Source organism: Emydura macquarii, unplaced genomic scaffold (assembly GCF_026122565.2).
Source record: "Emydura macquarii macquarii isolate MOO-44397 ecotype Brisbane River unplaced genomic scaffold, CSIRO-AGI_Emac_v2 contig_2768, whole genome shotgun sequence".
NCBI classification, from domain to species: Eukaryota; Metazoa; Chordata; order Testudines; family Chelidae; genus Emydura; species Emydura macquarii.
In genome coordinates, this window is record NW_027132905.1 from 34989860 (window position 1) to 35015803 (window position 25944).

The following is a 25944-nucleotide window of genomic DNA, read 5'->3' on the forward strand; positions in this document are numbered from 1 at the left end:
TGGCATAGACCTAGACTGCGACTCTCTGGAGCAGAGGCTGCCCCCCCCTTCTTTGGAGAGGGCCTAGTGGCACGAGCTTTGTGCCAGGCTCCCTGTGTGTTAACATCACACACACTAAGAGCAGATGCTGCCAGGTCACCAGCCCGTCCTGGCAGAGTGCCAATGGTGATGCATGGAGCATGCCAGCTGATGTCCACCCTCAGCCAGGATCCTTGGGTTAGGTTGGAAACTGACGCAGAGAGGGAAGCAGGGATGCTGCATCCTCTCACACTGAAATACCAACAGTTCCATGGCCTGCCTCCATTCCCACGCATCACCCTACCCCAGCCTGCACCCTCCGACATGTGGATAACGCCAGGCGGTCAGATCTAGGAATAGGACAGCGGGTGGGCACTGCCCCGGAGCCTTACAATCTCTCCATGCACTGCCCGAAGGGGTAGGTGGGCACCATCTAATCAGGGACTCTGGATCGGTTTGCAGGGCAGGGGGGGCTGTATGGCTCTAGGCTCCCATCCTGGGTCCCTTCCCTGCTCCCTGCTAGATCCGGACCGTGTTTATCCGGAGAGGCTGCACGTTCTTGCCATTGGCGTGGCTCTGGCCAGGACTAAAGTATGAGCAGAGCTTGCCGGGGAACTTCTCCCGGAAGGTGTACAGCCACGACATGTCATCAGCATTGTAGAAGATCAGGAGGCCTTTGTCGTAGTCCAAGAAGACGCCCACTTTCTCTAGCTTGCTCCGGACATTGAGTCGGGTCCAGGGCTCGGTGCAGGCGCTGTACTGGTTGCCGTCATGCATGACGATGCAGTAGAAGCCGCGGCTGGGCTGGATCTGAATGCTTCCCTTGCGGGTGACAGCCTCGTGCGCCAGCCCGATCATCCACTGGGTCTTCTCCGAGACGATGACCTCCCAGTAGTGCACGCCGCTGCCGAAAGCCTCCGAGCCCAGCACCGACACCTCCACATCAAAGCGCTTGGGCGAGTCCTGCAGCGGCTGCGGGTGCAAGTTGCCATAGGCCACAATGGTGCAGTCATCCGACAGGATGAGGCGCTGGTGAGCCGTGACGGGGTCCAGCGTGAGGGCTGCTGGCACTGAGAAAGCAAAGGAGGGACAGGAAGGGCCTCAGAACTTGGCCACACCCTCTAGTCGATTACAGGCAAAGCACTGGGTTACGCAAGGGGAATTTAAATGCCCCTAGATTAGGGGACTACAAGCACCTACTCTGCCACCCCTCGCACAGACAGCACTGAATGATCCACATGGACACCAGAGGGGGCTGTGCTGAGGCATGTGTGATGGGGTCAGTCAGGTAATTTAGGCAGCCAGCCCTCTAACTCCCCATCTGCCCTGGGCGCAGGGACTGGCTCCACAGGCAGGGAAAGCTGTTGCTCTTCTGTGGCATGTTGGAGGGACCCTCTTGGGGCCCCATGGCATGGGAGAGGCAGCAGAGCCAGTGTCTACCCGGGCCCAATGATTTGGCTGCATTTCAAATCACTCCCGTGGCCCCGGCTAACCAATCCCTTAGGCTTCCTTCAGGAATGATGAAGCTGCGAAGAGCTAGTGTAGTGAGCGCATGTATCAGAGTGCGGATCACACGCACAAATGCATCAGGCATCAGAGATGGGGGCTGATGCTTTGGGGTCTTGCTGGGAGACCCTTCCCTGCCAGCAGCACCAACGCACCCCCCAGCACGGCTACTTCTCCTCAAGATCCCCCAGAGGGAGGTGATGGTGGGAGTCAGACGTCCAGCTGAACGCCCTGAGTGGGATAACTAAAATAAACCCACGCCCTGGGTCCGGCTTGAGGAGAGGTTCCCAGGCTAGCTCTGATTGAGTGAGCGTACTAAAAATACCCAAGTAGCCATGGCAGCACCAGGGGCCAGCTGCCACGCACTCTATCCCTCTGAGCCCCTGGATGGATGTCCGGGGTGGCTGACCCCCCCCCACAGCTGGTGCAGTGGTGGCTGTGGCGTTATTGCCAGCATACTAGGACGATCACAGCTAGCGTGGGTATGTCTGGTGCCAGTGCACGTGTAGCCTCTGTGTGACACCTTAGCACAAGCAGCAGCCTCCATGGCGTCTGCAGTGACAGTGCCTGCCCCCACCCTGACTCAAGGGTCTTTGACGAGGCTGGGTCTATGGACACAGGGGGAATGGCAGAGAGTGGATCCAGGAGGACTGAGGGGGCAGGAATCTTGCTGCACGGGGAAGCAGAGCACAAGGGAGCATCTCAGAGGTGGCACAGGAGAAGGTAGGGGTGGCTGGTAGGAAATCTGCTCCATCTAACAGACCTCGTGTGGCTGGCAGAAGGGCTCCACACTGCTCAGAACCAGGGGGGTAGTGGGACAAGGCCAGAACTGGAGCTGGCAGGGGCAGCAGATGCAGGAGGCACCTTGCTGGAGGTCCCTTGGGCTGGTGGGGGCCCAGGATCCCAGAGACTCTGGCCCCCTCGCAAGCTTTGGAGAAGCAATTCTCTTTTCCCATCCTTGCCCAGCTGCCCCATGTTGGGGGTTTGTGCCAGGAAAAGGCCGACAGCCTCTTCTATAGATGCTCAGGCCCAAAGCGCTCCAGCAATGCCACATGTTAAACCCATCAGAGCCGATGCTGCATAGCAATGTTAAATAGCAACATCGGTTCCTTCACGTCCATCAGCTGAATGCTGGTCCCAGGCACGTGAGCTCATTTCTCTCCTTGCGCTTGTTCTTACTACCAGGCGGTGAATTCCAGCCCCACGCACATACACTTTGGGAACGGTGTTTAATGCCTCCACAACTAGGCTCTCATAATTCAGGAAGCCCTCGTCCAATTCACTTCAAAATTTGGAGACAAATTCTTACAGCCCTAGGTCTAACCTACCCATTTTGAGGCCAATCTGACTTATTTTGTGGATTGAGAGGGACGGGACAAAACTAGGCTTATAATGGAAACCCACAGTCACAAAGTGTGTGCACCACTCGAAGCCTATTTGCAACACAGATCCCATCAGACCTGTCAAAGGAGCTAGTCCCTACTGAGGCTGCGGAGAGCATGACATCTCAAGTGGGGGCTGCTGCTGAGCCGAGTGCAAAGATGACAGGTTTGGTGATGGTGCAGAGCAGGTTCAGTCACATCCAGCCATGTGCAATTGCGTTCCACAGACTCGATGCCCAGGAGGGACACTGTCCAAGGACGGGGGCTGTGGGTGAGGCCCGAATAAACAAAAGCAGAAAGGGCAGTGGGCCTGGGGCAGATGGGCTTACAGGTTTCTCTGTCTGCAATCAAATAGATTGATGCCCCCAGAGGATGGATCCGCTAATTATTAAATATTGATTTCAAATGTCTGGCTCAGGCACTGAGCTCAGTGGCAAGAAATCCAGCTAGAAATGGGGGAATCCCTGGCCTGCCCTACGGGTCTTGCCTCTGCCAGCCTGCCTCCAGGCCAGCTCCAGCCGGGGCCATATTCTTGCACTGCAGGGCCCCGTGCTCCATTAACACAGCAACGGGAGCAGTCCGGCAAAGACAGCCTTTGTCAGCCTCTGACGTGTTCTCCCTTCTCCTAGTAACAGGAGCTGGTGTCTGGGCTGCACACTGGGACACACGTGGCCCCGGCTGGGGGAGTAGCAGTAGTGGGGAGGGGGAGACAGATAGAAGGAGGGAAGGAAGGAAGAGCAAAGGAGAACAGATTCAAAGGGAGCAGAATCGGAGAGATCCCTGGTGCTGCACGCTGCCACAGCAGGCAACAGGAGGGGACCATGATATGAGGTCATCTGCCCCAGTGTTAGGAAGGGACATCTGTACTGATTGCGGGGCCGTCAGGGCCAGTCTGACGAGCCGGCTCCTCCAAACACACCCTGCACTCTCATTTTATCCCTCTGCCCCTTGTGTACCAGGAACCAATGCTCCCTTCCCTATAGCAAACGTGGGGCTAATGCTCCCTGTCCCTCACTGTGCTGGGGCGGGGGTACCTCACCTGGGGCTCTCCCAGGGTCCTGGAGATGGGAACAGCCGGCTCCCCATTATGAATTCCCATCTGTGCCTCCACAACCCCCCTTTCCTTCTGGGAGCTGGACAGGCTCCTGATGTGAGCAGCCAGCGCCGGTGGAGTGGAAGCCTGGCAGGTTCCAAGCTGGGAGCAGCTCTCAGATCACACAAGGGGCAGGTCTACACTAGAAGTGCTCCAGCGGCCGGCGCATCTCACGTAGATCTGCCCTACCCCTAGTGATGGGCCATTTGCTGTAGCCCTGGGAGATGCCGGCTGGGGAATGGCCTTGCGGTGAGCTGAGCCTGGGTGCAGCAGAATCAGAGCTGAGCCTAGATCCTGCGGAAGCCGAGCGCCTGTGACACCAGACGAGGGGGCGGAGTGGAGAGCTCCCAGGGGCTCTTGTCGTAGCTGTGGCCCCGTATGGCCAACACTGGCCATGGCAGCCCCAGATTCCCCACGAATGTCCTGGGCCGTGGCCGGCAGAGGGGAAGTCACTCCCACGGCCCACTCAGGGCTTGGCTGCTTTGCAAGGGGCTGATGGAGTTGTCAGACACTGGCGTGGGGGCTGTGGTCCCCGTCCCTGCAGGATCTCAGCCACGTGGGATGTTCTCCCCAGGGCGCTCTCATCCCCACGCCCGCTGCCATCAGGGGGCACGTTGCTGCCTGAGGTGCTCAGCCTTCTCCCCGTTCAGATTTCGCATGGCTCACAGAGCAGCCACAGGCAGTTACTCGGGTCCCTACCAGTCTGCGGGAATTTGATCCAATGACCTGGAGGTGAAGGGCCCCTGCCAGTCTGCCCCTTGCACTCCTTCAAAGGGGAAGGCCCCAGACACTGCCAAAAGCTCCCACACAGCCCAAGAAGAGGAGAAACATCAACCCACACACGCTGCCCAGAGGCTGCCAACAGCCAGGGCCCCTTTGCCAGAGGCGCATCACGGACACGCCAGGCACCGGATCCCAGGCACTGGCACGTCACACAGAGCGTGCCACTGCTCGCCCCCAGCAGAAGGCAGAGTCCCCCAGCCCTGTGCCTCCCAGTTCCGAATCTGGCCCTACATGCAGGATAGTTCTGCCGGCTCAGAGACCCCACTGCCCCGTGGAGGCTGCTGGGGCCGTCCGTCTTGAGTTCAATCCCACCCAACACAAAGGCTGGGCCCAGCAGGCTGTATCTACCTCACTACGGGACTCTCCCTGCAGGGCAGGGAGGCTGAGCCAGGCTGCCACAGGATGCCAGGAAAGGTCTGTGATACATTACAGGGTGCAGGCCGCTCTCCCTGGGCTGGGGAACCTTACCCGGGTGGATGTCCTGGAAGAGCGATTTCCATATCGTGTACTGCAGGGGGCCCATGTACTTGGAGGTAGGGAAGTCTTCGTAGGTGAGGTTCGTCTCATGGATCTTCCCCTTGAGCCTGGGTGGAGAGTCAAGCTGGTTAGCACCCAGCCCCTGCGGTTCTCCTGCCATAAAGTGGGGTTTGCTGGGGAGGGAGGGGAGAGGTGAGGGGCAGACGGTTAATCAAGGGAGGACCTGAGCACGGTGCTGGAGGCAAGAGCTACACACACCTCTGTACAGCTCTGCCCAGGCCCCTCCAGCGGGGCAGTAGGGTTCAGTGTGGAGGGCACTGCCCTTTGTGTCACAGCCACACGGCCCCATGTGCCCCGGGGGATACACTACGGGCACTCTGCGTGAGGCCAATTGCCCGGCAGTGCTGCGTTGGTGCCAGCGTGGGCATGGGGAGATGGACTGGACTAGCCCCATCTACAGCACATCTTATAAATCAGCCGTGCACAAACTAGATGTAGATGTATGATACGACCCCCGTACCTCTCTGGGATCGAGGCAATGCCCCCCCGTATGTCTCTGGGATTGAGGCAATGCTCCCCCATACCTCTCTGGGAACGAGGCGACGCCCCCTGTATGTCTCTGGGATTGAGGTGACGCCCCCTGTGCCTCTCTGGGATCGAGGCGACACCCCCCGTACCTCTCAGAGAGCGAGGCAATGCCTGCCAAGAAGGCGTGCCTGTCCACCTCTGCTAGCCGCTCCTGTAGGATTTGGCTGCCCTCCTGCACTTTGCGTAGCTGCTGGCTGTAGCGCTGGATCTTTTGCTCGATGTCGGTCAGAGTCCTGGCGGTGTCGGCCTCTAGCTCCTCCAGCATGGCCTTCTGCCGCTCACGCAGGAGCCGGTGCAGCCGCTCAAAGGCCTCCCCAATGGTGGCTCGCAGACTCTTGGCAGAGGACTGCATAGGACAGACACACAGAGAGGAGTCACACCAGAGCCACACACCGCCTCCATTCCTTCCCCGACAGCGCCCACCCGTACACCCACGCTGGTTAGTGTCAAGATCCCCAGCAAGGATCCTTCACCCTCAGCTCTGCTGGTGCCCCCCACTCCTGAGCCACAGCCTGTCCAGCCACGAGCTCCCCACACACAGCTCCACCAGTGTTCCCCATTCCTGATGTGCAGCCTGTCCACTCTACTTTCAGGGATCATTTCTATAGTTGGAGGATTGGGCCAAAAATAATCTGATGAGGGTTCAACAAGGACAAGTGCAGAGTCCTGCACTAAGGACGGAGGAATCCCATGCACAGCTACAGACTGGGGACCAACTGGCTAGGCAGCAGTTCTGCAGAAAAGGACCTGGGGGTTACAATGGACAAGAATGTGGATATGAGTCAGCAGTGTGCCCTGGTTGCCAAGAAGGCTAACGACATATTGGGCTGCATTAGTGGAGCATTGTCAGCAGATCGAGGGAAGTGATTATTCCTCTCTATTCAGCATTGGTGAGGCCACATTTGGAGTATTGTGTCCAGTTTTGGGCCCCCCACTACAGAAAGGATGTGGATAAATTGGAGAAAGTCCAGAGGAGGGCAACACAAATGATTAGGAGCTGGAGCACTAGACTTATGAGGAGAGGTTGAGGGAACTGGGCTTATTTAGTCTGCAGAACAGAAGAAGGAGGGGGGATTTGATAGCAGCCTTCAACTACCTGAAAGGAAGTTGCAGGGAGAATGGAGCTAGGCTCATCTCAGTGGTAGTAGATGACAGAACTAGGAGCAATGGTCTCAAGTTGCAGTGGGGGAGGTCTAGGTTGGACATTAGGAAAAAGTTTTTCCCTAGGAGCGTGGTGAAGCACTGGAATGGGTTACCTAGGGAGATGATGGAATCTCCATCTTTATTGGTTTTTAAGGGCTGGCTTGATAAAGCTCTGGTTGGGATGATTTAGTTGGGATTGGCCCTGCTTTGAGCAGGGGGTTGGACTAGATGATCTCCTGAGGTCCTTTCCAACCCTACCCTTCTAGGATTCTATAATTCCTCATTAACAAAGTGCAATTAAGATTGGCTGTTTTTCTGGAAGCCCTGCTCTAGGAATTATTGAGGGGCAGGTCTCCGGCCATGTTATGCAGGAGGTCAGACTCGATGATCACAGTGATCCCGTCTGGCCTTGGAATCTGTGAACCATCCCTACAGTTTTGCGGATGCCTCTTCTCCAGTCCCTCAGTCCCCTAATTAATCCAGTCCTGGGCTCCCCACGCACGTCCCTGCTCTTTCCATGATTCCCTCAGTTTAACTCCTACCCTTGCTTTCTGGCGGTGCCAAGCACTGCCACTGCGCTCTGTGCCTTCATGGCACAACAGTCACTCTGCGAGGCTGTCAGTATTGCTGCCCCCTTTTACAGCTGGGGAGGGGAAGGGGCCTGCCTGAGATCAGTGGTGGAGCACCTGGCACCTTGCCCCCTGGCTGGCTCAGTCTCTCCTCCCTACAGAGCTCAGCACCACTGACCTACCCCCTGCCTCCCCAGTTGCTTGCCTGTGGAAAGAACATTATGGATATTTAACAGCACCTTTGCCACCATTAAATCTCAGCTTGCTTCCCATCAGCACACACCACTCCACGCCTCCTTCCTGCGGAATCACACCGCCCTCACTTTCTAGAACAACTTTGGCCTGCCTCCCGTGCCCCACCTGATACTTTGCTCCATGAGACAATATAAAAATCTCACTGCTACTGAGACCTTGTTAACGAGAGTTTTTTCTTCTCACATGGGAAGGTAAAGGGACACAGTCAGCTTGAAATCTAAAAACTGGAGGGTCAGGTATTGCTGCATGTCTTCCCCCTTTTCCCCTGGCCCCTTTTTACAATCACATTTCCCTATTTTTAAAAATAATATTTTTCTTTCCCATCACTGTGGAAAGGTCCTTGCAGGCCCTGGGACAAACTGACTCACTGACACACACAAGAGCAGTGAAACTGACAAAGGAGAAATAGGGAAACCGACTATACACAAAAGGGGCCTGTTTTCAAAAGAGCTGTTTCCATTTAGTGACTAAGGAGCTGAATGTTCAGGAACTCAGCACCTTGGATGTAAGGCACTTTTGCCAACCCAGCCGTAGGGTCAGAATGGGGGCTGCTGGAAGCAAAGTGTGCGTGCAAATCTGGACCTCACAGAATGGAAAATCTGGCTCCAACTGTATGGGCTGAATTGTGGAAATCTAGCCCTGGGCTTGTTTGAAAATCGGGCCCAGTGTACTATTAAATGCAGAAATTCCAGCGCTTATTTATTATTTGTATCATGACAGCAGTGAGGAATTCCAGTCATAGACCTCGACCCATGGCCCTAGCGTTGAACAAACACAGAACAAAGAGATGGTCCCTGCTCCAAGAAGCTCACGATCCAAGTCTGAGACAAAAGACCGCCGATACAGACAGGCAGGGGCATGCAAGAAAACAATGACATAATATTGGCCAGCACACTGGGCAGTGGTTGTAGCTGCCAAACCATTGCCAAGCTTTTGTAAGCATCATAGCAAAGGAGAGTTTTGAGATGGTCCTACTGCGTGACTTGTAATAATAGCGGGCACAACATCTGCAGGCAGAGCATGTTTTTTAAGTTGAGGCTGTCCCTGTAAAAAGACACTGCTAATTCAGACCCAACGTTTAGCTGTAATAGAAAAGGGTTCATAATTCTGACTAGGAATAGGGTTATGTTTTATTCTTAGTTTCAATGAAAACAAATGGCTTTTTCAGCATGGCCAACTCTTGTCATTTTCCTGCAAATCCGGGGATACTTGTAGGTTTTCTTAAAGCTCCGGTTGCTGGAGTCATGTGGTTAGTGCGACTCTCAGCTTTCATTTGAAGAAAGGAAGGAAGGTTTGGCCTGGATCCACAAGGGCCTCGGGTCTGGTGATGCTGAATGTCATGGCGCCTAACTTTTAGCAGCCTAGAAAACCTGCGATCCACAAAGCTGAATCTGACGCCCAGGCTTCCTATACAGTGACTGAGGAGATAGCCAAGTGCCTTAGAATGTGATCCAGATATCGCAGCAAGATAGTCATTCCTTTGGCTACCTCACATACAGGGTGCAATCCGGCATGCATGTTCAGAGGGGAGGGATGGGAAGGAAAAAAGCAAGGCCCCCCAGCAGCTTTCGCCCAGTGGTTCAAGTACTCAGCCAGGATATGGGAAATGCTTGGGTCAAGTCCCCCCTCTGCTGACCAGGGATCTGCCACCTTTCAAATGAGGGAGATGGCTATTCTGAGGGGGGGTCTCACTCCATCTCCTGCTAAAGTTGTTTCAGTTTAATTGACTAATTTAATATTATTTGGGCCGGGAGAAGTGTGAGAATCACAAACACGTAGGGCTGGAAGGGACTTGAGACGTCACCTAGTCCGGCCCCCTGTGCTGAGGCAGGATCAAGTCAAGCTAAACCACCCCTGACAGGTGATTGTTAAAACCTCCAGTGACGGGGATTCAACAGGCCCCTTGGATGCCTGCTCCAGAGCTTACCCAGCCTTGGCGTTGGGAAGTTTTTCCTCATATCTAACTTAAATCTCCCTTGCTGCAGATTAAGCCCATTACTCCTTGTCATGGAGACATGGACGTGGAGAACAACGGTTCCTCTTTATAACAGCCCTTCACAGATTTGAAGACTGCTATCAGGTCCCCCTTCACTCCTGTTTTCTCAAGACTAAACAAGGCCCATTTCTTTTTAACTTTTCCTCAGAGGTCAGGCTTTCTAAAGCATTTACCATTTTTGTTGATCACCTCTGGACTCCCTCCAATTTTGTCCATCTCTTTCCTAAAGTGTGGCATCCAGAACTGGACACAGCTGAAGCCTCACCAGTGCAGGGTACAGTGGGACAATTACCTCTGATGTCTTACATACAACACTCCTGTTAATACACCCCAGAATGTTATTAGTCTTTTGGCAACAGAATCATATTGTTGACTCATATTCAATTTGTGATCCACTATAACCCCCAGATCCTTTCCAGCAGTACAACCTCCTAGCCAGTTATTCCTCATTTTGTAGCTGTGTATTTGATTTTTCCTTCCTAAATGAAGTGCTTCACATTTGTCTTTATTAAATTTCATCTTGTTGATTTCAGACCAATTCACCAATTTGTCAAGGTCATTTTGAATTCTAATCTTGTATCCAAAGTATTTGCAACCCCTCCCAGCTTGGTGTCATCTGCACATTTTGTAAGAGTACTCTTCACTCCATTATCCAAGTTAATGAAAATATTGCATAGTACCAGGCCCAGGACTGAACCTTGTGGGACGCCGTTAGATATGTCCCCCTCATCTCCCCAGTTTGACAGCAAACCATTGATAACTACTCTTTGAGTATGGTCTTTCAACCAGTTGTGCACCCACCTTACAGTAATCTCATCTAAGCCATAATTCCCTAGTTTAGTTATGAAAGCGTCCCGTGGGACTCTGTCAAAAGTCATTCTATAGTCCAAGAGTTTGCACACTCACTTGAAAAATGTCAGATCCCTTTTCAAATCCCTTCTCCTCATTAAGCACGGAAGAGGAGGACTTGAACTGGGGGGTCTCCCACGTCCCAAGTGAGTGCCAAACCCATGAGTTAAAGGGACATCTTCCATCATCTTATTTGGAGTTAGGCAGTCTCTGAGCATGTCTGCCAGATTAGGCCCCTGAAGTGAGATCTTCCCCCAGGCCACGAAGGTCTCTGGAGCTTGGATGGGGGATTCGCCCCCGCATGCCCAGAGGGAGGCTGCAGTGCACATGGTCAGAGGCAGAAACATGGGAGTTAGGTGGTAGCTGAGTGGGAGTCTGGAGATCACCGAGTGGCACCTAAAACCAGGACTTAAGTGCCTTTGTGGATCCAGGCCTAAGTTTCTAGTCCTTCTGGTGTATTAGAAATGCCTAAAACTGGGACCCCTCAAAGTTAAAAAAACAGAAAGCGAAAGAAAAAGTACGTCACTGTTATTTATTATTACTATTTATCAGCTGTATAATATTTATTGCTTATTTCATTTCATGATTTTTAAGTCTATCATGCATTTTTAGAGCCTGGCTCATGATTTTAGGGTGCAGAGATCTGTCCATACTGAAGTCCTGGAATGTAGGGAACTAAAGAAATCAGAAACAGGAAGTGAAACTGACTAGAAACCAAGTGAAATTGACAGGTCTCATTGCAGCACAAAATGCCAAGGTTAGCTCCTACAAGCAGTGAACAGGTGAATATAAGGTTACAGCCCTTTTCACTTCCATAATTGGAGCCATTTTAGGGCAGCCATGGAAAGTCATCTTATAAATAGGATTTTTTAAAATCTTGACAGGGTCCTTTCACTAAAAGGAGTCTCCATATCTGAAAGGAGGGGTTTGATGACCTAATACTCTGAATTCAGAATATCTCTGAATGATCTGATTTAACTCACACATTCATTTTTAATTTCCTCTTAGTTGCAGGCTTTTATAGGAAGAAAACATCATGCCACATTAAGCTCTCTAATCTCAGCAACAATTCCAAACTCGCCCAATTCTCCTGGCCTCCTGTCATTTAAAGGTAATTAACCATGGTTACATTTTATTGTTTTAAGAGAACAGCTGTCCTGGGAAGTTAACAAGGCACCTTGCTCCAGTCAAGTTACAAGGATCCTGGTAGGTGAATCATAATTCACTGGGTTTAGGTAGCACTTTCTACCAATGTGCCAGTACTGTGATCGTGGAGAAGTGGGTTCAACTCTTCTAAGAGCACATGTGAAAAGAGTTTCGGGAATTTACCGCTGGATCTAATGAATTCACATCCCAAAAGCCTAACACAATTCAGTACCAGTGCCTGTTGAAGAGAGGTCCAGAACTAGAATAGCAAGGGGAGCAGAGGATTAGAAGCCAGGGGCATCAGCAGAACCGTGTGAGTGGAGCCCCAGGACTGGAACTGCAGGGCAGAGTGGGGCTGTGGATCATTGTATTGGCAGAGCTGTGTACAGGAGGCCCAGGACTGAAAGAGCAGGATGTGCAGGTCGGGCTGGAGGTGCCCTGGCAGAGCTGTATGTGGGCAGGGGAACGGGGTGCCTGAGTTCAAGCACACTAATTCATTCACAAATGGCAAGAGACAGCAGCCAGTTAAATGTGGCCTTTAGAATGGGGCAAACTCCGTGGCTGAGCCAGCCTGAAAAGTAGTTTCACCATTAACGACATAGGCTGAGCTTGTCACCTTTTACACCAGGTAAAAGGGCTGGAGCCATGTAAAGGGGCCCTGCACACCCCATAGCCAGCTGGGGGGACACTCCCCTGCAGCAGGCACTGCAGCAGATGGCACCATGGCAGCCTCCTGGGGACACCCTTGGAAGCCCTGCTGCAGGGGTGTGCTGGGGGCAGAAGGAGCAGGGCAGAGCGGGGCTGAGGCACTGTGGAGATTCTGTCCCGCTTTGCAGCTCACAGGCAGCCTGGGGCAGGGCCCGAGGCTTAGCCCAGAACTGGGACGGCATAAAGGTGACAAAGCTACCTTAGCTTCCCGGGAAGTGGGACCTGGGCTCGTGTCAGGGCGCTGTGTTCTGGGAACACAGGTGGGTTCCCTTTCCCAAATTTGGAACTTTCTGTCCAAAGTGTTTGCCCGTTCTCAGTCAGGCTGGCTGCGGCTGGAGCTGGTGGAACAGGTGGCTGAGATGTTGCTGAGAGGCTCAGGTTACAGGGGTGACTGCAGCACATGTAGACAAGCCTTTGATCGAGGTGGCTCCAGTAACAACAGCAGGGAAGCTGCAGCAGCACGGACTAGCTGCTCGTGCCCTCCGCGCTGCCACTGCTGTTGCTATTCAAGTTAGCTGGATCTGAGTTAGCTCAGGTCTGTCTACACGTGCTGCAGTCACGGCTCTGACGGCAGCGTAGACAGACCCTTAGAAGAATGGATCAGAACTGGCAGCCCAGGCAGTGGTGCCAACTCATGTGATTTGACTGCGAGTCTCCCAATAGGCACATGCTGTGTTGTTGCAGCCATGTCGATCCCCAGACATTAGACAAACAAGGGGGGAGAGGGTGAGGTGATATCTTTTATTGAACAAAAGCTTGTCTCTCTCACCCACAGAAGCTATTACCTCACCCACCTTGTGTCTCTCACAATATTTGGTGTTTTTCTTAAAGCCCCAGCTCCTGGAGTCCTGTTATTATATGAGAATCTCAGCTTTCATAGAAAATAAAGTAAGTTTCTTGTCCTTGTGGAAAAAAGCATGAAAACATGACCCAGATGCTTCCTTACAGGCTCAGAAACCACCACACGAATCAAGTCAGCCCAACATTATTTTTTTGTTTAATCTCATGATTTTTTAAGACATTCTCATGATTTGTTGTGGCTGGCTTAGGATTTTTGAACACTTGGGGCTGGTAATACCGGTCCCTCTTCCTCTCCCTAATTAGTGGAGGACCTGGAACTCTGCACAACCTAAAAGGTAGTCTTGCCCTGTATGGTATTACTGCTTTGGCAGGAAATGAGTGGTAGAAGTGGGGAAGAGAGGTGGGGGTTGGTGGACTGGAAGGGATCCTGCCCTGGAAGAGCCTGAGGGTCTGGATCTTTCCAGGCAGGCCAGTATCACACAACAACCGCAATCGAAAATCCACTCCAGGAGCAGGAGACACTGTGGCTGCTGGGTCTGATATGGGGCTCAGCACAGCAGCAGTGGGGCTGGGCTCAGTGGAAACCCAGTGCAATGTGTGTTTAATGGCATCGTGCCTTCCAGCAGGGTTCCAGCCAAACTGGCCAGACAGGAGCAGTGCTGGAGAGAGCTCCCCCTGCAGCGGGTCTGGGAAGGGCTGGTGCAGATAAGACTCAAACTTGCAGGCAGGTCAAAGCAGCCGCTCCCCTGAAGGGAAACACTTGATTTACACCAGCCAGCTATGTTTCCAGATAATGCCCCCGTGCATTTACCTTAACTAAAAAGCTCTCAACTGAAATCAAAGTGCCCTTCACCTTGCCTCCTTAAAAAGCCATCCACTTTGCCTCTATCACTGGCTGATGGAGAGAGAAAATGAAGCTACCACTTAAAGAAATGGCAGGCTCTCCAGGAATAAAAGTCACCTTTCCAATAACCACTAAAGCAAGCAGGGAGAATAAGGAGCCAAATAAAAACAGATTATTAAAAAACCCCAGAGTGATGGATAAGCCATTGCAGTGGAGGGAAGGGGGGAGAGAAACAGAACTGGCAGTCATCGGAAACACGACTCCGTCATACCGCTGGGGGGAAGCGGAAGGCGTTTCTCACGTAAGCAGCCCTGGCAGGGAAGCCCAGGGCATTGCCACACTGCCAGGGAGGAGTTCTAAGACTGGCCGCCTCTCCCACGCCAGCAGATGGGTGCTCCTGCGCTTCCGTGCTAGACTGGAACTCGGGAGAGCTGGGCTGAATTCCTGGCTCTGCCAAGGCTCCTGGCGTGACCTTGGGCAAGTCACTTCCGGCCAGATTTTCACAAGTGCTCAGCCTCCAGCAGCTCCTGTGGTGAAAAATGCAGACTCCACCCAGCTGCACTGAGAACAAGAGGAGCTGCTGGGTGGGAGCACACGATCATCTGCTATTAATCCCTTTGGGCCTTGGCTCCGCATCTGTACACAGGGTCACGGCCCCTCCTCTCTGCCACCGGCTGAGACTGGAAGGCTCAGAGTCCAAAGGCATCCACTAATTTCAGTTAGAGGGAGGAGCCTAAATCGCTTTGTGAGCTGGGTGAAGCATTTTGCAGCAGCACCGAGCCCAGTTGGGCCCTGATCTCAGCTGGGGCCTCTAGCCTCTACTTCAATACAAATAAAGAGCAGAAAGTATTCACAAGAGACGCTGGAAGAGGGGAGAGAGGGAGCTTTCCCCTGGGCTGTGAGGCACAGACTACGAGGAGTCCCAGGGCTGCAGGCCAACAAAGAGCAAACGTTTTCTTCCTCCGCATCACTCGCGTGGGACTGGCACATCAGGTGCACGGCGGCCTGGGGGCAATGATGCACAACCACAGCAGGTGGCTTTCTGGATTCTTCATGGCCAGTTAGGCTGTAGCATCACCGGCCCAAGGAAAGGGCCTATTGCTGGGATGCTGGGAACAAGGTTGGGTGCAGCATGAGAAAATGATCTGACAGGAAGAGGCCTGCATTGGCCAGCAGACAGGACCTATGGGGTCTGCTCGGTCTCTAGACAAAGCTATCTAGGCACCAGCTGGTGAAACGATTCTGCTCCTCCTCCTGGCCAGGCGTTCCCAGGAGTGACCCCGTTTTGAAGTAGCTAGCTCTGCCGGGTGCCAGGGTTTGGATGTCCCGGTGTTTTGTACCCCAGAGAGGAGGCCCCAGTCGCTTCCCATCTTTACCCAGGACAAAATGGTGCCATCTCCCCCGGCCGATCTGCCACTCACAATGGGCCAATCGGCCTGGCTCAGGCTCCCAACCTCCCGTCCAAAATGGCCCCAGGTTTCTCCCCTGGATGGGGCCCCAAAACACCCCCTATGATGCCGGCCCAGCAGCCTGCACTGGCCACGCTACCGAGCATTGCTGCAGAACATGGGCTGCCGGGCTCCGCTCAGCCGAGGGCCCCTGCCCGGCCCCACGCTCGGCCCTTGTCAGCCGCAACATGGCTCTGATCGCACGAGCCGTGCCCTGCATATGAGGAGCTGCAGCCCATAGCAATGGTGTTCCTGGCCTGCTGTGCGCCATCGAGACGGGGCCCGGCTTCCTGGGACCTTCATCTCCACAGGCCACAGCTGGGCCCCTTTGCAGCTGGATGTTCGCAGGATCCACCCCCCATCGAGGTGGGGCTCTGCCCCTGGCATCTCCTGCCGTTACCTTGGTCTCGGCCAGCTGGCGTTTGAGCAGGTGCAGTGCCTCGCTGTGGCCGCGCTCGCTGTCCTGCAGTGCCTGGAGCTGCTCCTTCAGTTCTCTCTGAAACACAAGGTGAGGAGACAAACAAAGTCGTCAGGCCAGGCCAGAGCCGTCCAGCCCTGTAGCACTGAATGAGGGGTTACACCAGCCTCACCGGGCCTGGCCTGATCCTGCCCCCATCACAGTCAGTAGCAATCCCAGAAGGGAGGTGGGCTCAGGCTGTAAATGCAGGGACTGAGGCAGGGAAGGGCCAGTGGCCTGACTCAGTGCAGATTTTTGTGAAGGGGTGTTCTATGTTCTTCCACCTGCAGAGAAAGGCGGGGGAGGGGGTTATATAGTCCCCCCACCTCACTGCTCTGGGCGAGATGGGTTCTCGGAGCTACGATGCAGCATCTCGGCAGAGGACCCGGAGCCACTCAGGTGAGAGAGAACCTAGTATGCCATTGCCCAGGGCACCTGCCAGGCCCCTTTCAAGGCAATAACAAATACCGAGAATAGTCAGGCTAAACTGGATCCAGAGCATTTTACCCAGCCAGATCTCAGTGGATCCCCCGTCCATAGACCTCTGCCCAGACAGTGGGTTACTCTCGGATGGGTGGGTGTCCATCTGGTCAAGTTGGTCCCATATAAGCCTGGAAATCTGTGCTTGTGGGGAGTAAGGGGATGGACCAGAGAGAGGACAGTGGTGAGCAAAACAAGGCAGTATGGTCTAGTGGTGTGAGCACTGGGTTGGCTGCCCAGAGACCTTGGGTTCTAGACTTAGCTCTGCCATGGCCCGGCACAAAGTGCTCCCTCTGTGTAGAATGGGGCTAGTGATCCCTAATCGGCCCCAGGGGCTGTGGCTCAGTTTGCTCCTGGCTGGGAAGGGCTTTGCAGAGGAGGCTTGCAGGCTTGTATAGGGGAGCTGGTGAGCAAGGAAGAGCCTCTGTTATGGGGATGTGCGATCTTGGTGCTCACAAATCCAGTGCGTCACCCACAGACACGTGGTGCACCTACGCACACTGGGCTCACCAATGCTGGACAGACTGATTTTCAAAGAAGCCTGAGGGCCCTGGGAATGGGGTGCCCAGATCTGCACAGTGGCTCTGGAAATCTCAGCCAGAGCAGGATGGAGAAGCAGTGGGTTTTCCAGCTGGCTCGCAGCTCCCATTCCTGCATGCAGGGAGAAGCCACACGACCAGCGCCCCCATCTGGCTGCCATCCAGCCAACCTCCGCACCAGACATCAGTGCAGGACACGCCATCTCATGCCTGGATGCTAGAGCACCTCCTACTGCTCCCCAGCAGGCAGCACCATGCGCAGAATCGACCATTGCCCCCCAGCCCCTCCTGGGGGCAGTGACTGGCAGAAAGAGCAGCAGAGCTGCAGGTGGGGATGGAGAAGGCACTACAGTTTTTTATTTCAGAGGAGCCAACGGATGTGCTAAGTGCCAAAGGGGGGAAGCCAAATGGCTAGCGCTGATATTGGGGCATTAGCCCCTCTCCCCACAGCACAGTTAGAGGCAGGAATGGGCTGCTTCAGCCTGCCCCAGCTCAGCACACCCCAATTCCTGGCTACGTCTCTGCTGCAATGTGAGCGCTCAGGCGCTCATGTGAGAAGGGCCCTTTATCGCCTGAGACAGGCCTGCAGCCTGGCAGTGGGGTGTCAGGTGGGCAGCCAGCGCGGGAATGCATGCGGTCCCCGCTCCATGCGGGGGGAATTCAGCTCTGCGCTCGCAATGCCCAGAATCGCTCACACCTGCTCCGATTGCAAGCGTAGCAGCTGAAGGGGGGTGGGGGGTCGGCCAGGGCCACAGCACAGAGCATGATGGCGCAGGAGGTGTGGTGTTCAGAATAGAGAGACAAGTGCAGGGGCCAGGAGCAGCCACCCCAACACCCTCTACACAAACATCCCCTTACTCCTCAACACACACACTTCCCCCCACAAATACACAACCCCTCAACACACGCGCCCTCCGTAACACACACACGCCCATCAGAAAACTGATGGCTAGTAAAAGCAACTCTATGTCCAGTAGAAGGAGCCCAGTTAATACTTCCCAGGTTACACAAGCCCTGATGCTGGGACAGACCCAAAACTGAAGTGCAGCCCATGGCGAGGTGCTGCCAGCCAGCCCAGCGCAGAACAGATCCTACGGCATTTCCTGTCTGGCCAAAGCTGGCCCATTAACCTGCGATTACTATTTGCCTCCCTGATATGGGGACACGGTATCTGCCAGTCTGGAACTGTTGGGCAGCGCCGCTGTGCATGGCTGCAGCGTTCCACCCCAGAAGTAGCTGCCATTAAGCAGTTCATGAGGTGGTTCCTTTCTGACGATTTATGCAGGAATTTAGGGAGAAAGAGACACAGTAAATATGAAGCGTTATTCTTGGCTTGATTTCCGGAGAAGGCAGGGGACCAAACGGTTCAGTGGAAAAGCCTGGTGCTGGGATCACTGATGGGCATGAGTGTTGGGCCCCTCCCCTCTCTCATTGCCTGGCCAGTGCTGCGGCAGGCTCCAGGCTATAAATGGCAAGGTAGGCATGCCCAAAGCTGGCGCTGGCAGCAGACGTGTTCACTTGCCATGGGGCTGTCTCTCGTGGAGCGAGCAACAGGCTCCGGGTGCCACCTCCCCCGTCCGTGTCGGCGCCGCTCGCTGTCATGTTCCCATCAAGGCATGCAGGAGCAACATGGCCTTTCGTTCCAGGGCCACGCTCCATCCTCTCGCCTCAAGTGCCCCCGGGTGCTGCCAACACATGCCAGCAACCCCGTTAGTGCGCAGCGAGGCCAATCAATGTCCAATCATCCTGGCAGCTGAGCAAGGCTGCACAGAGAGCGGCTGATCTGCCTCAGCAGCAGCGTGGGAATCAATCAGAGAGAGGCAGCTGATTAGAGATCCCCACTGCCCCGCCCCCTGGGCAGGCGGGAGGAGGCTGGAACCAACCCTGCAGTCAGAAGGGGGCTTGATGGGGAGGGCAATCAGGACCCCCCAGCCTGCTGCTAAGGACACATCAGCCTGGCTCCCTGGACATGCCTTGTCAACTGAGAGTCAGGCAAGCAGAGAGCTTGTTCTGTGCCAGTAGCACGGCTCCCCCTATGCCACTATAATGGGCAGCCCAGGCGGATCAGTGGCAGTGGGACAGCGTGCTGCAGGAGCCGGGACCGGGGTCAGGGTCACTCCTGCGGCTGCGAGACATGAGCAGGTCTCTAAGGAGGCACTGGCACACCTCGGCTGCTTCTCTCTTCCACTCACCCTGTTCAATTCAGTCTGGCCAGATCCTCACCCAGCCAATGCTGGCCCCTGGCTCAGAATCCTCACACAGAGATTCAACTCTCTGGGCAATGTGCGTTCAGGCCTCACTCTCCCAGCCAGCCTGGGCATACGGCCAAGCCAACCGCAGGGCCTGCCTGCACTGGCCTAAACAAGCTGGGCACCAAGAGTGAACACAGACCTCCAAGACGGGCCAGCATGGCAGGGACAAGTCAGGTTGAAAGAGCGCAGGGCAGGGATCTGCTTCTAAGGCAAGCAATGGTAGCACTCTCCTGGCTTTGTGGGAAGAGGGTGGGGCTCTCCAGGCTAGGCTCCTATGGGGCTGGAGAGAGGGCGCCGCAGGGGCTGGACTGGACGTCAGAGCAGCCCCAGGTGTTCCTCTAATTCACAGCAGCTTCCACAGCCACCAATGGGCTGCTCTGTAACTCAGAGCAGCCAGCAGGACCCCTGGGTTGCCACAGAGCCAGTTGTGCCAGCTCAACATCTCCCCTGGGCTGGAGCTGGAGCAGCTATAAAGGAGCCACAGCAGAGCTGGAAATGGGAGGATCAGTTTCTAAGAGAGGGCAGGTGAGGCCCCCCCAGCTCGGCTCTGTAACACCAGAGCCCTCCCAGGGCTCCAGGACAGCCCCCGGAGGGCGCTATTCAGGCAGATTCTGCACCATGCCACACTAAACCACAGACCCCGTCAAGGGTCAGGGAGCTATTCCCAGTGCACTGAGCCCCCCCCCAACTTTCCCTTCTCCCCAAAGGAAACACCCACCCCCTCCACCCACATGCCCCATTGGGAGCAGAGCACAGGCAGGACTGGCAGCCGCTGGCCTCTGCAGGATTCTGCTCATTGTCCGGCAGATGATTACCGAGCCCCGTGGCTCAGCTGGCCGCTCGCGCTCAGCAGAGGCCCTAAACGATTCCCAGTGTCAGGGGACAGACAGAAATTCCCTGCCTGGGTTCCAACAGCCAGTACTGACCTGTCCCTGGCTCCGGCTCCTCCCTGCTCCCAGGCAAAGCCAGGTGGGCTGGAGAACGTGCTGCTCCCAGGGTCACACTCTGCAGCTGGCATTCCCCAGCCCAAGCTCTTGATTACATTTTGCATGCAAACGCATTTCCCTTTGGGTTCTCCTCAAGCCCCCTGCCCTGCTGCAATGGCGGAGATGCCAGTGCTGCAGTGGGCAGGTAAACCTGGGACCAAGGGGCACAGCTGCAGCTCCCCATGGGGAACTTCTGCTCAGCAGCCTAGGAGGGCTCTCCAGCCAGGAAGGCAGCCAGGCAAAGACAGAGGCCACCTGCCCTTCAAACGCCTGCCTACTCCCATTGGACGGCTATAAATCTCCCAGGTTGCCTGCAGACAGGCAATAGCAAGCGTGGCTGGCAGGCCCAAAGCTCATCTTCACTGCGGAGGCGCAGTGGGTGCTAGCATGCAATGATCCACCATGAGCAGGCAGCCAAGCCGCACTGCATACTGGGAGGCCGCTGGGGTTACACCAGCACCACCACAAGAGAGGGCGGTTGCAGTGCGGGGAAGTTGCCTGTGCAGTACTAGGTTGGATCATCCTGACCAACTTATTCCAGCAGCCCAGCTCCATTCCCAGGCCCTGGGATCATGGCTTCAGGTGCACTGGTCTATACAGTCTTATAGAGTCACAGGCAGGGCTGTTATTGAGGAGGAACAAGTGCCTTTCAGCTCAAGCCCACAGCAATCAGAGGAGAAGCAGGCTGCCCAGCAGGGCCGCCAAGGAGCTGCTCCTTGGGCCAGACAGGGAACGTTCCCCCGCCCCCTGGTACAGCTCTATGCTCTCTGCTGCATGAGGAGAATGAAATGCTTTCCCTGACTGTACCTGGACCATCTGGGTGAAATAAGGGGAAAATTTCCAAGGATGGAAAATGACCATTTCTTCCTGCAAACACCAGACAGATCCCATACCAGGCTCCCTCTCCCCAGTCAAATTTCCACTTAGGTTCCACTGCTAGATCCCTGATCTCGCTGTTGCTGCCTTTCACTCTCCATAGTGCACCAGCAAGCTCTCCGGGGCAGGGCCCTGGCATGACTGTTCACAACATGCCATGCAAGTAACAAAGAAACTCTGCTACCTCCACTTACAGCCTGCACGCTAGAAGTGCAGCTACCGCCCCGGGGGCAGGGGGCGCTAGCCAATGGCAGTGCTGCATCTTGTACAGGGGTGGCCAGCGCAGGTTGAGCACCTGCAATACACGGGGGGAAGAGGGGAAGAAAGGGCACTCAAGTGAGTTTGGAGACAGATTCAGTAGATTCAGTGAAGATACTTGCAAAGCAGAGCAGTGGGTTTTGTGCAGCTCTGCTCCCAACAGCTTTTCTGCAACAGCTGCACTGTCTGTCCTCACTGAGAGGGTCCTCTCCGTGCAGGCAGCAAGCCCTACTGGAACAGAATGCAGCTACCCGCCTTCTCTATAGCTCAGGCCACCATGAGCACATCAGGCTGGTGTTCCAGTCCCTCCACTAGTTCCTGGTCAAGGACTGAATTCTGATCTATGAACCACTGTAGCAACTGCGCTTTCCGGGGAATTCGCTGTTCCTGGTCATGCAAAGCAACTGCCCAGTCTACCATAGACAGGGGAGGAAGCTGCTCAACCAGGCACGGCACAGGATTCCTGACCTAGCATCCAGCAAGGCTACCAGATCAGAGAGGATCCCAGCTCCAATTAGCCCACAATCCACCTTTGATTCCCACAGTCTCCTAGAACATCAGCCCTTCCCAACCAAAAGCCCTAACCCCAGCCCTCCGAGGGAGGCTGCTGCTATTAAATACCAACAGCTTTCAAAGGCAGCAAGACAGAGCCTGAGCTAAGGTCCCAGTCACCAGTCAAGGAGCTGTTGCCATGATGACTAGCCTGTTAGAGTTTCACTGAGTGACAGAAGCTGCTCATGTTTGCAAAATACATATCTTCTGAAATTAGGCCGATTTGCACATCACTGGCTGAGCAGCATGAGCAGTGCAAAGCAGTGTCCACCAGAGTGAACACCCTTTCCAATGCATTTGTGACCCTCTTGCATTCATTTCCCTTGTCTATTCATGCACTTGACCTGGAAAGAGGAGCTCCACGCACCCTTTCTAAGAACAAGGAGGCAGCTCATAAACTGCAAGGCCACAAAACCTAAAACAGATTGTAACAAATATTTCTCTACACAGTGCAGTGCTAACCTGTGGAACTCACCGCCACAAGATAGCACATAGTCCAAAACCTATTAGGAGACCTAAACAAAAATGATTAGACGTTTATATGGATGATAAGAACACCACCGCCCCCCGTTACCGCAGATAGGATAAAATATGGATGAGGGCTATAAATCCTCCTGCTCCATGCATCAGCCAACCACTGACTGATACAGGTTAGGGAAAAACACCCATTGTGGGCAGGTTATTCCATAACCAATGGTTCCTTGCACCCTCCTCTGAAGCAACTGGTGCTGGCCATGCCAGGCTAGATGGTTTCCTGTTCTGATTTGGTCTGGCAATTCCTCTGTTCCTAAGAAACGTTTCCGTCTGGAGTCCCTCATTGCAAATCACAGCCAGCACTAGGGGAATTTCCAAATTTGATCTCAGAAAATCCAAATTATTTCAGAATCTATGGCAATTGCTGGTTAGCTACATTAGTCACCTGATCAGGAAGCGGGAACAATATCATGTGACTTCTATCACTAACCAGTAAAGGACCTGATTTCACAAATACAGTGGGTGAAAAACCCATGGGGCAAGAATAACTCACAGGAGGAATCTGGGAACAATTTTGAATCAGGAATGAGGCCAGGAACTTCATGCTTGGGGTGCCTTGGTCACTCCTAAATAATCAGCATCCCTACTGGAGAACCCCTACTGATCTCCCTCCTGCCCCTCTCCCATAGTCCACCTGTAAATATCCTCCACCCTCCAGGCACCCTAGGACAATCTAAAGCACATGCAACTCTTTGAAACTCTGTGATTATGGGGGCAATTCACAGGCTACCCCTTTATTCCTCTCCAGCATCTCTCTCCCCATCAATGGCTCAGGGGCCCAAAGATCCTAAAGCCAGCTTCAATCCCACCCTGGAGGGGCATGGTAATAACTGCACCCTATCGGTGAGATCTCAGGCCACCCTGATCCCAGCCAGATGAATCCTTAATAAGGCAGCAAGTGCTGCTATCAACTGGGAAGTGATGAGTCAGTGGGTGCAAGGTCAGTGTCTGGCTCCTATCCAATGCAGAGATCTAAGTCAGTTTCATTTCACAGTTCCCCTGGTTAAAGTCCAATTAATACAGAACAGGGAATTTGCTTACCAAATCCCGAAGGGTACTAAGCAGCAGGAGACTGAGGATGGGCTCCCATACCCCCCTTGCTAGATTTTTAATCCAGCGATTAAGACAGATACATGATCTCCAGCTTCCTGTGCAAGATGATTCCTCCAACAATACTGGCAGCACATGTGTTGTAAATCATCCACTGTGCTGTGGCCAGCTACATGACTCATTGGAAATGCAGGTGACATGCTCATTGATGTCTCAAGTTTGGGAAGCTCAGATGGAGGCAAGAAAGCTTTGTCGCTGAGGGCAGAGAGAGGTGGAGACCCCTGACCACGCACATCCACCCAAATAAACCTCCACAGGAGAGATGAATGTAAGGTGTCACACAGAGGGCTTGCCAAAGCTGACCACTGACTGATACAGGTTAAGGAAAAACATCCCTTGTGGGCAGGCTATTCTATAACTGAAGGTTCCTTGCATCACAGATCCATCATGTCCTGAATCCTGTCACCTGATGCTCCAAGGGAAAGGGTAAAGAAAAGCGCCATGATGTCCCAGGTCAATTATGCATTGCTGCGCAGGAGGGACACAGTTCCTTCCTGACCCTTGCAAAGTGATCATTCTACGTCCTGAAGCATGACATTCAACCATCCCTATTTTAAATCTCAATCTCTGTTGCTTGCCCCCAAGGTACGGTAACTGGATAGAAAGCTGTTTACCTTGCTACCCCTTTCAACAGCGCTCAGGATAGAAGGAATGCCATGTCAGTCCCTAGCAGAGCAAAGTGGATTAATTCCATAGGGCTACCCGTCTTTCTGCACTGTTTGGTCCTTGGCATCTTCCTAGTGGATGTTTGTAGCCCTGTGGACTAGTATCTGGCCAGTCCATTTCACTGGCAGGATTACTCAAATCAAGTAACATTTCAATCACTGAACGGTACTCAGGCGAACTGAGCTGGTGAGGTGCATGCTCCGACAGACGCACAGTGCAGCAAAGCAGGCAGGGATGGGGGTGAGCGGAGAACTGTGGGTGGGGGATGAGGAGATGAGGCCCAAGTTCACCAAGGGTTCACAAAGGGGCCGGATAGGCCTTTTGCTAAATGAGGGGTTCACCACTCCTCCTTGCCGACCAGGCAGCGGGCAGCACGCCCTGCCTGGGGAACAGGTCCTCCCAGGGGGGCTAGCACCACCAGTTAGAAACCCTGATAACAGGAATTGTGGTTAATGAAACAAGGGGAGAGGGGAGGACGAGAAGGGGCAGCCCCCTTCGGGGAAGGGCCAGAAGGGGGGCGTGGGGCCGGGGGCCACCTGTGCCCTCAGCTGCTCTCTCCAGGAGCCCTGCATAGGGCTGGTGTAGGAACGCTGGGTCTGCCACTGCCACCCAGCGCAGGGCAGGGGCTCCGGGCTCTCCTCAGCCACCCCGGTAGGTTCATCTACTGCCGGAGCCCAGCAGAGTCAGGGCTGGGGCCGGGGGATGGGAGCCTAGTTCAGGCGGAGCAGAGGCCGGGCAGAGCGCTCGGCTTTAGCCCACGGGCACCGGGCACCTCTCACCTGCAGCTCCTCGAAGGCGTCGTCCACGTTGGTGACCTGGTGCTGCTCGTGCACGGCGGGCTCGTCGCAGAAGAAGCAGACGACGGCGCGGTCGGTCAGGCAGAAGAGCTTGACCTTCTCGTGCTCCTTGCAGGGCGCGGGGCTGCGCCGGGCGCGGAGGATGGCGTCCAGCGGGAAGGCCGCGTAGCGCTCCACGATGTTGGCGAGCTTGAGGCTGGGCGCCAGGGTGGGCTCGGCGAAGGTGCGGCGGCACTCGGGGCAGTCGCGGGCGCCCTGCTGCTCCTGCCGGACCCAGTGCTCCGTGATGCATTTCCGGCAGAAGTAGTGCTCGCAGCCGAAGCTGACCGGGTCCTGGTAGATGCTCAGGCAGATGGAGCAGAGCAGCTCGTCTTTCAGGCTGCAGGCCATGGCGCCCCGGGCTGGGGGTGGCGGGTCCCGGGGCCGCCTCGCCAAGCGGGGCCCTGCAGCCGGCAGCGCGCCCCTGCCCCTGAGACTGGCTCCGCCGCCCGGCCGGGGCACCTGGGCGCGCTGGGGGCGGCGCTGCGCGCACTCAAGGAGCCCGGCCCCGACCCCGGCTCCGAGATCCTGCCCCGCAGCGCACACACCCAGCCTTTGTGTCCCTGCTTCCGCGCAGCCCGCCGGCCACCGGCACTTCGTGCAGCGCCAGCCCAGCTCCCCTTGGCGAGCTGCCCCCCAGAGGGCGATCCGGGCTGGGGACGCCGCGGGGTGGGCTCGGTCCCTGGACGCAGGGCACAGCAGCGCTGGCAGCGGCTAGCGCGGAACAAACCGAGCCCTGGCTCGCTGGCAGCAGCGGGGGAGGGGGGACGGGGGACTTCCCCTCCCTCCGCC

General features: G+C 55.0%; 1 protein-coding gene across 1 annotated transcript; it reads right to left on the reverse strand.

The window, feature by feature from the left end:
* Positions 1-25944, reverse strand: TRIM62 (tripartite motif containing 62). Its single transcript, XM_067566630.1, has 5 exons — positions 25096-25944; positions 16007-16102; positions 5937-6193; positions 5251-5366; positions 1-1088 (listed from the first exon to the last, which is right to left on the reverse strand). Exons 1-5 carry the CDS (start codon positions 25501-25503, stop codon positions 538-540), a joined length of 1428 nt encoding a protein of 475 aa, XP_067422731.1. The 5' UTR covers positions 25504-25944; the 3' UTR covers positions 1-537.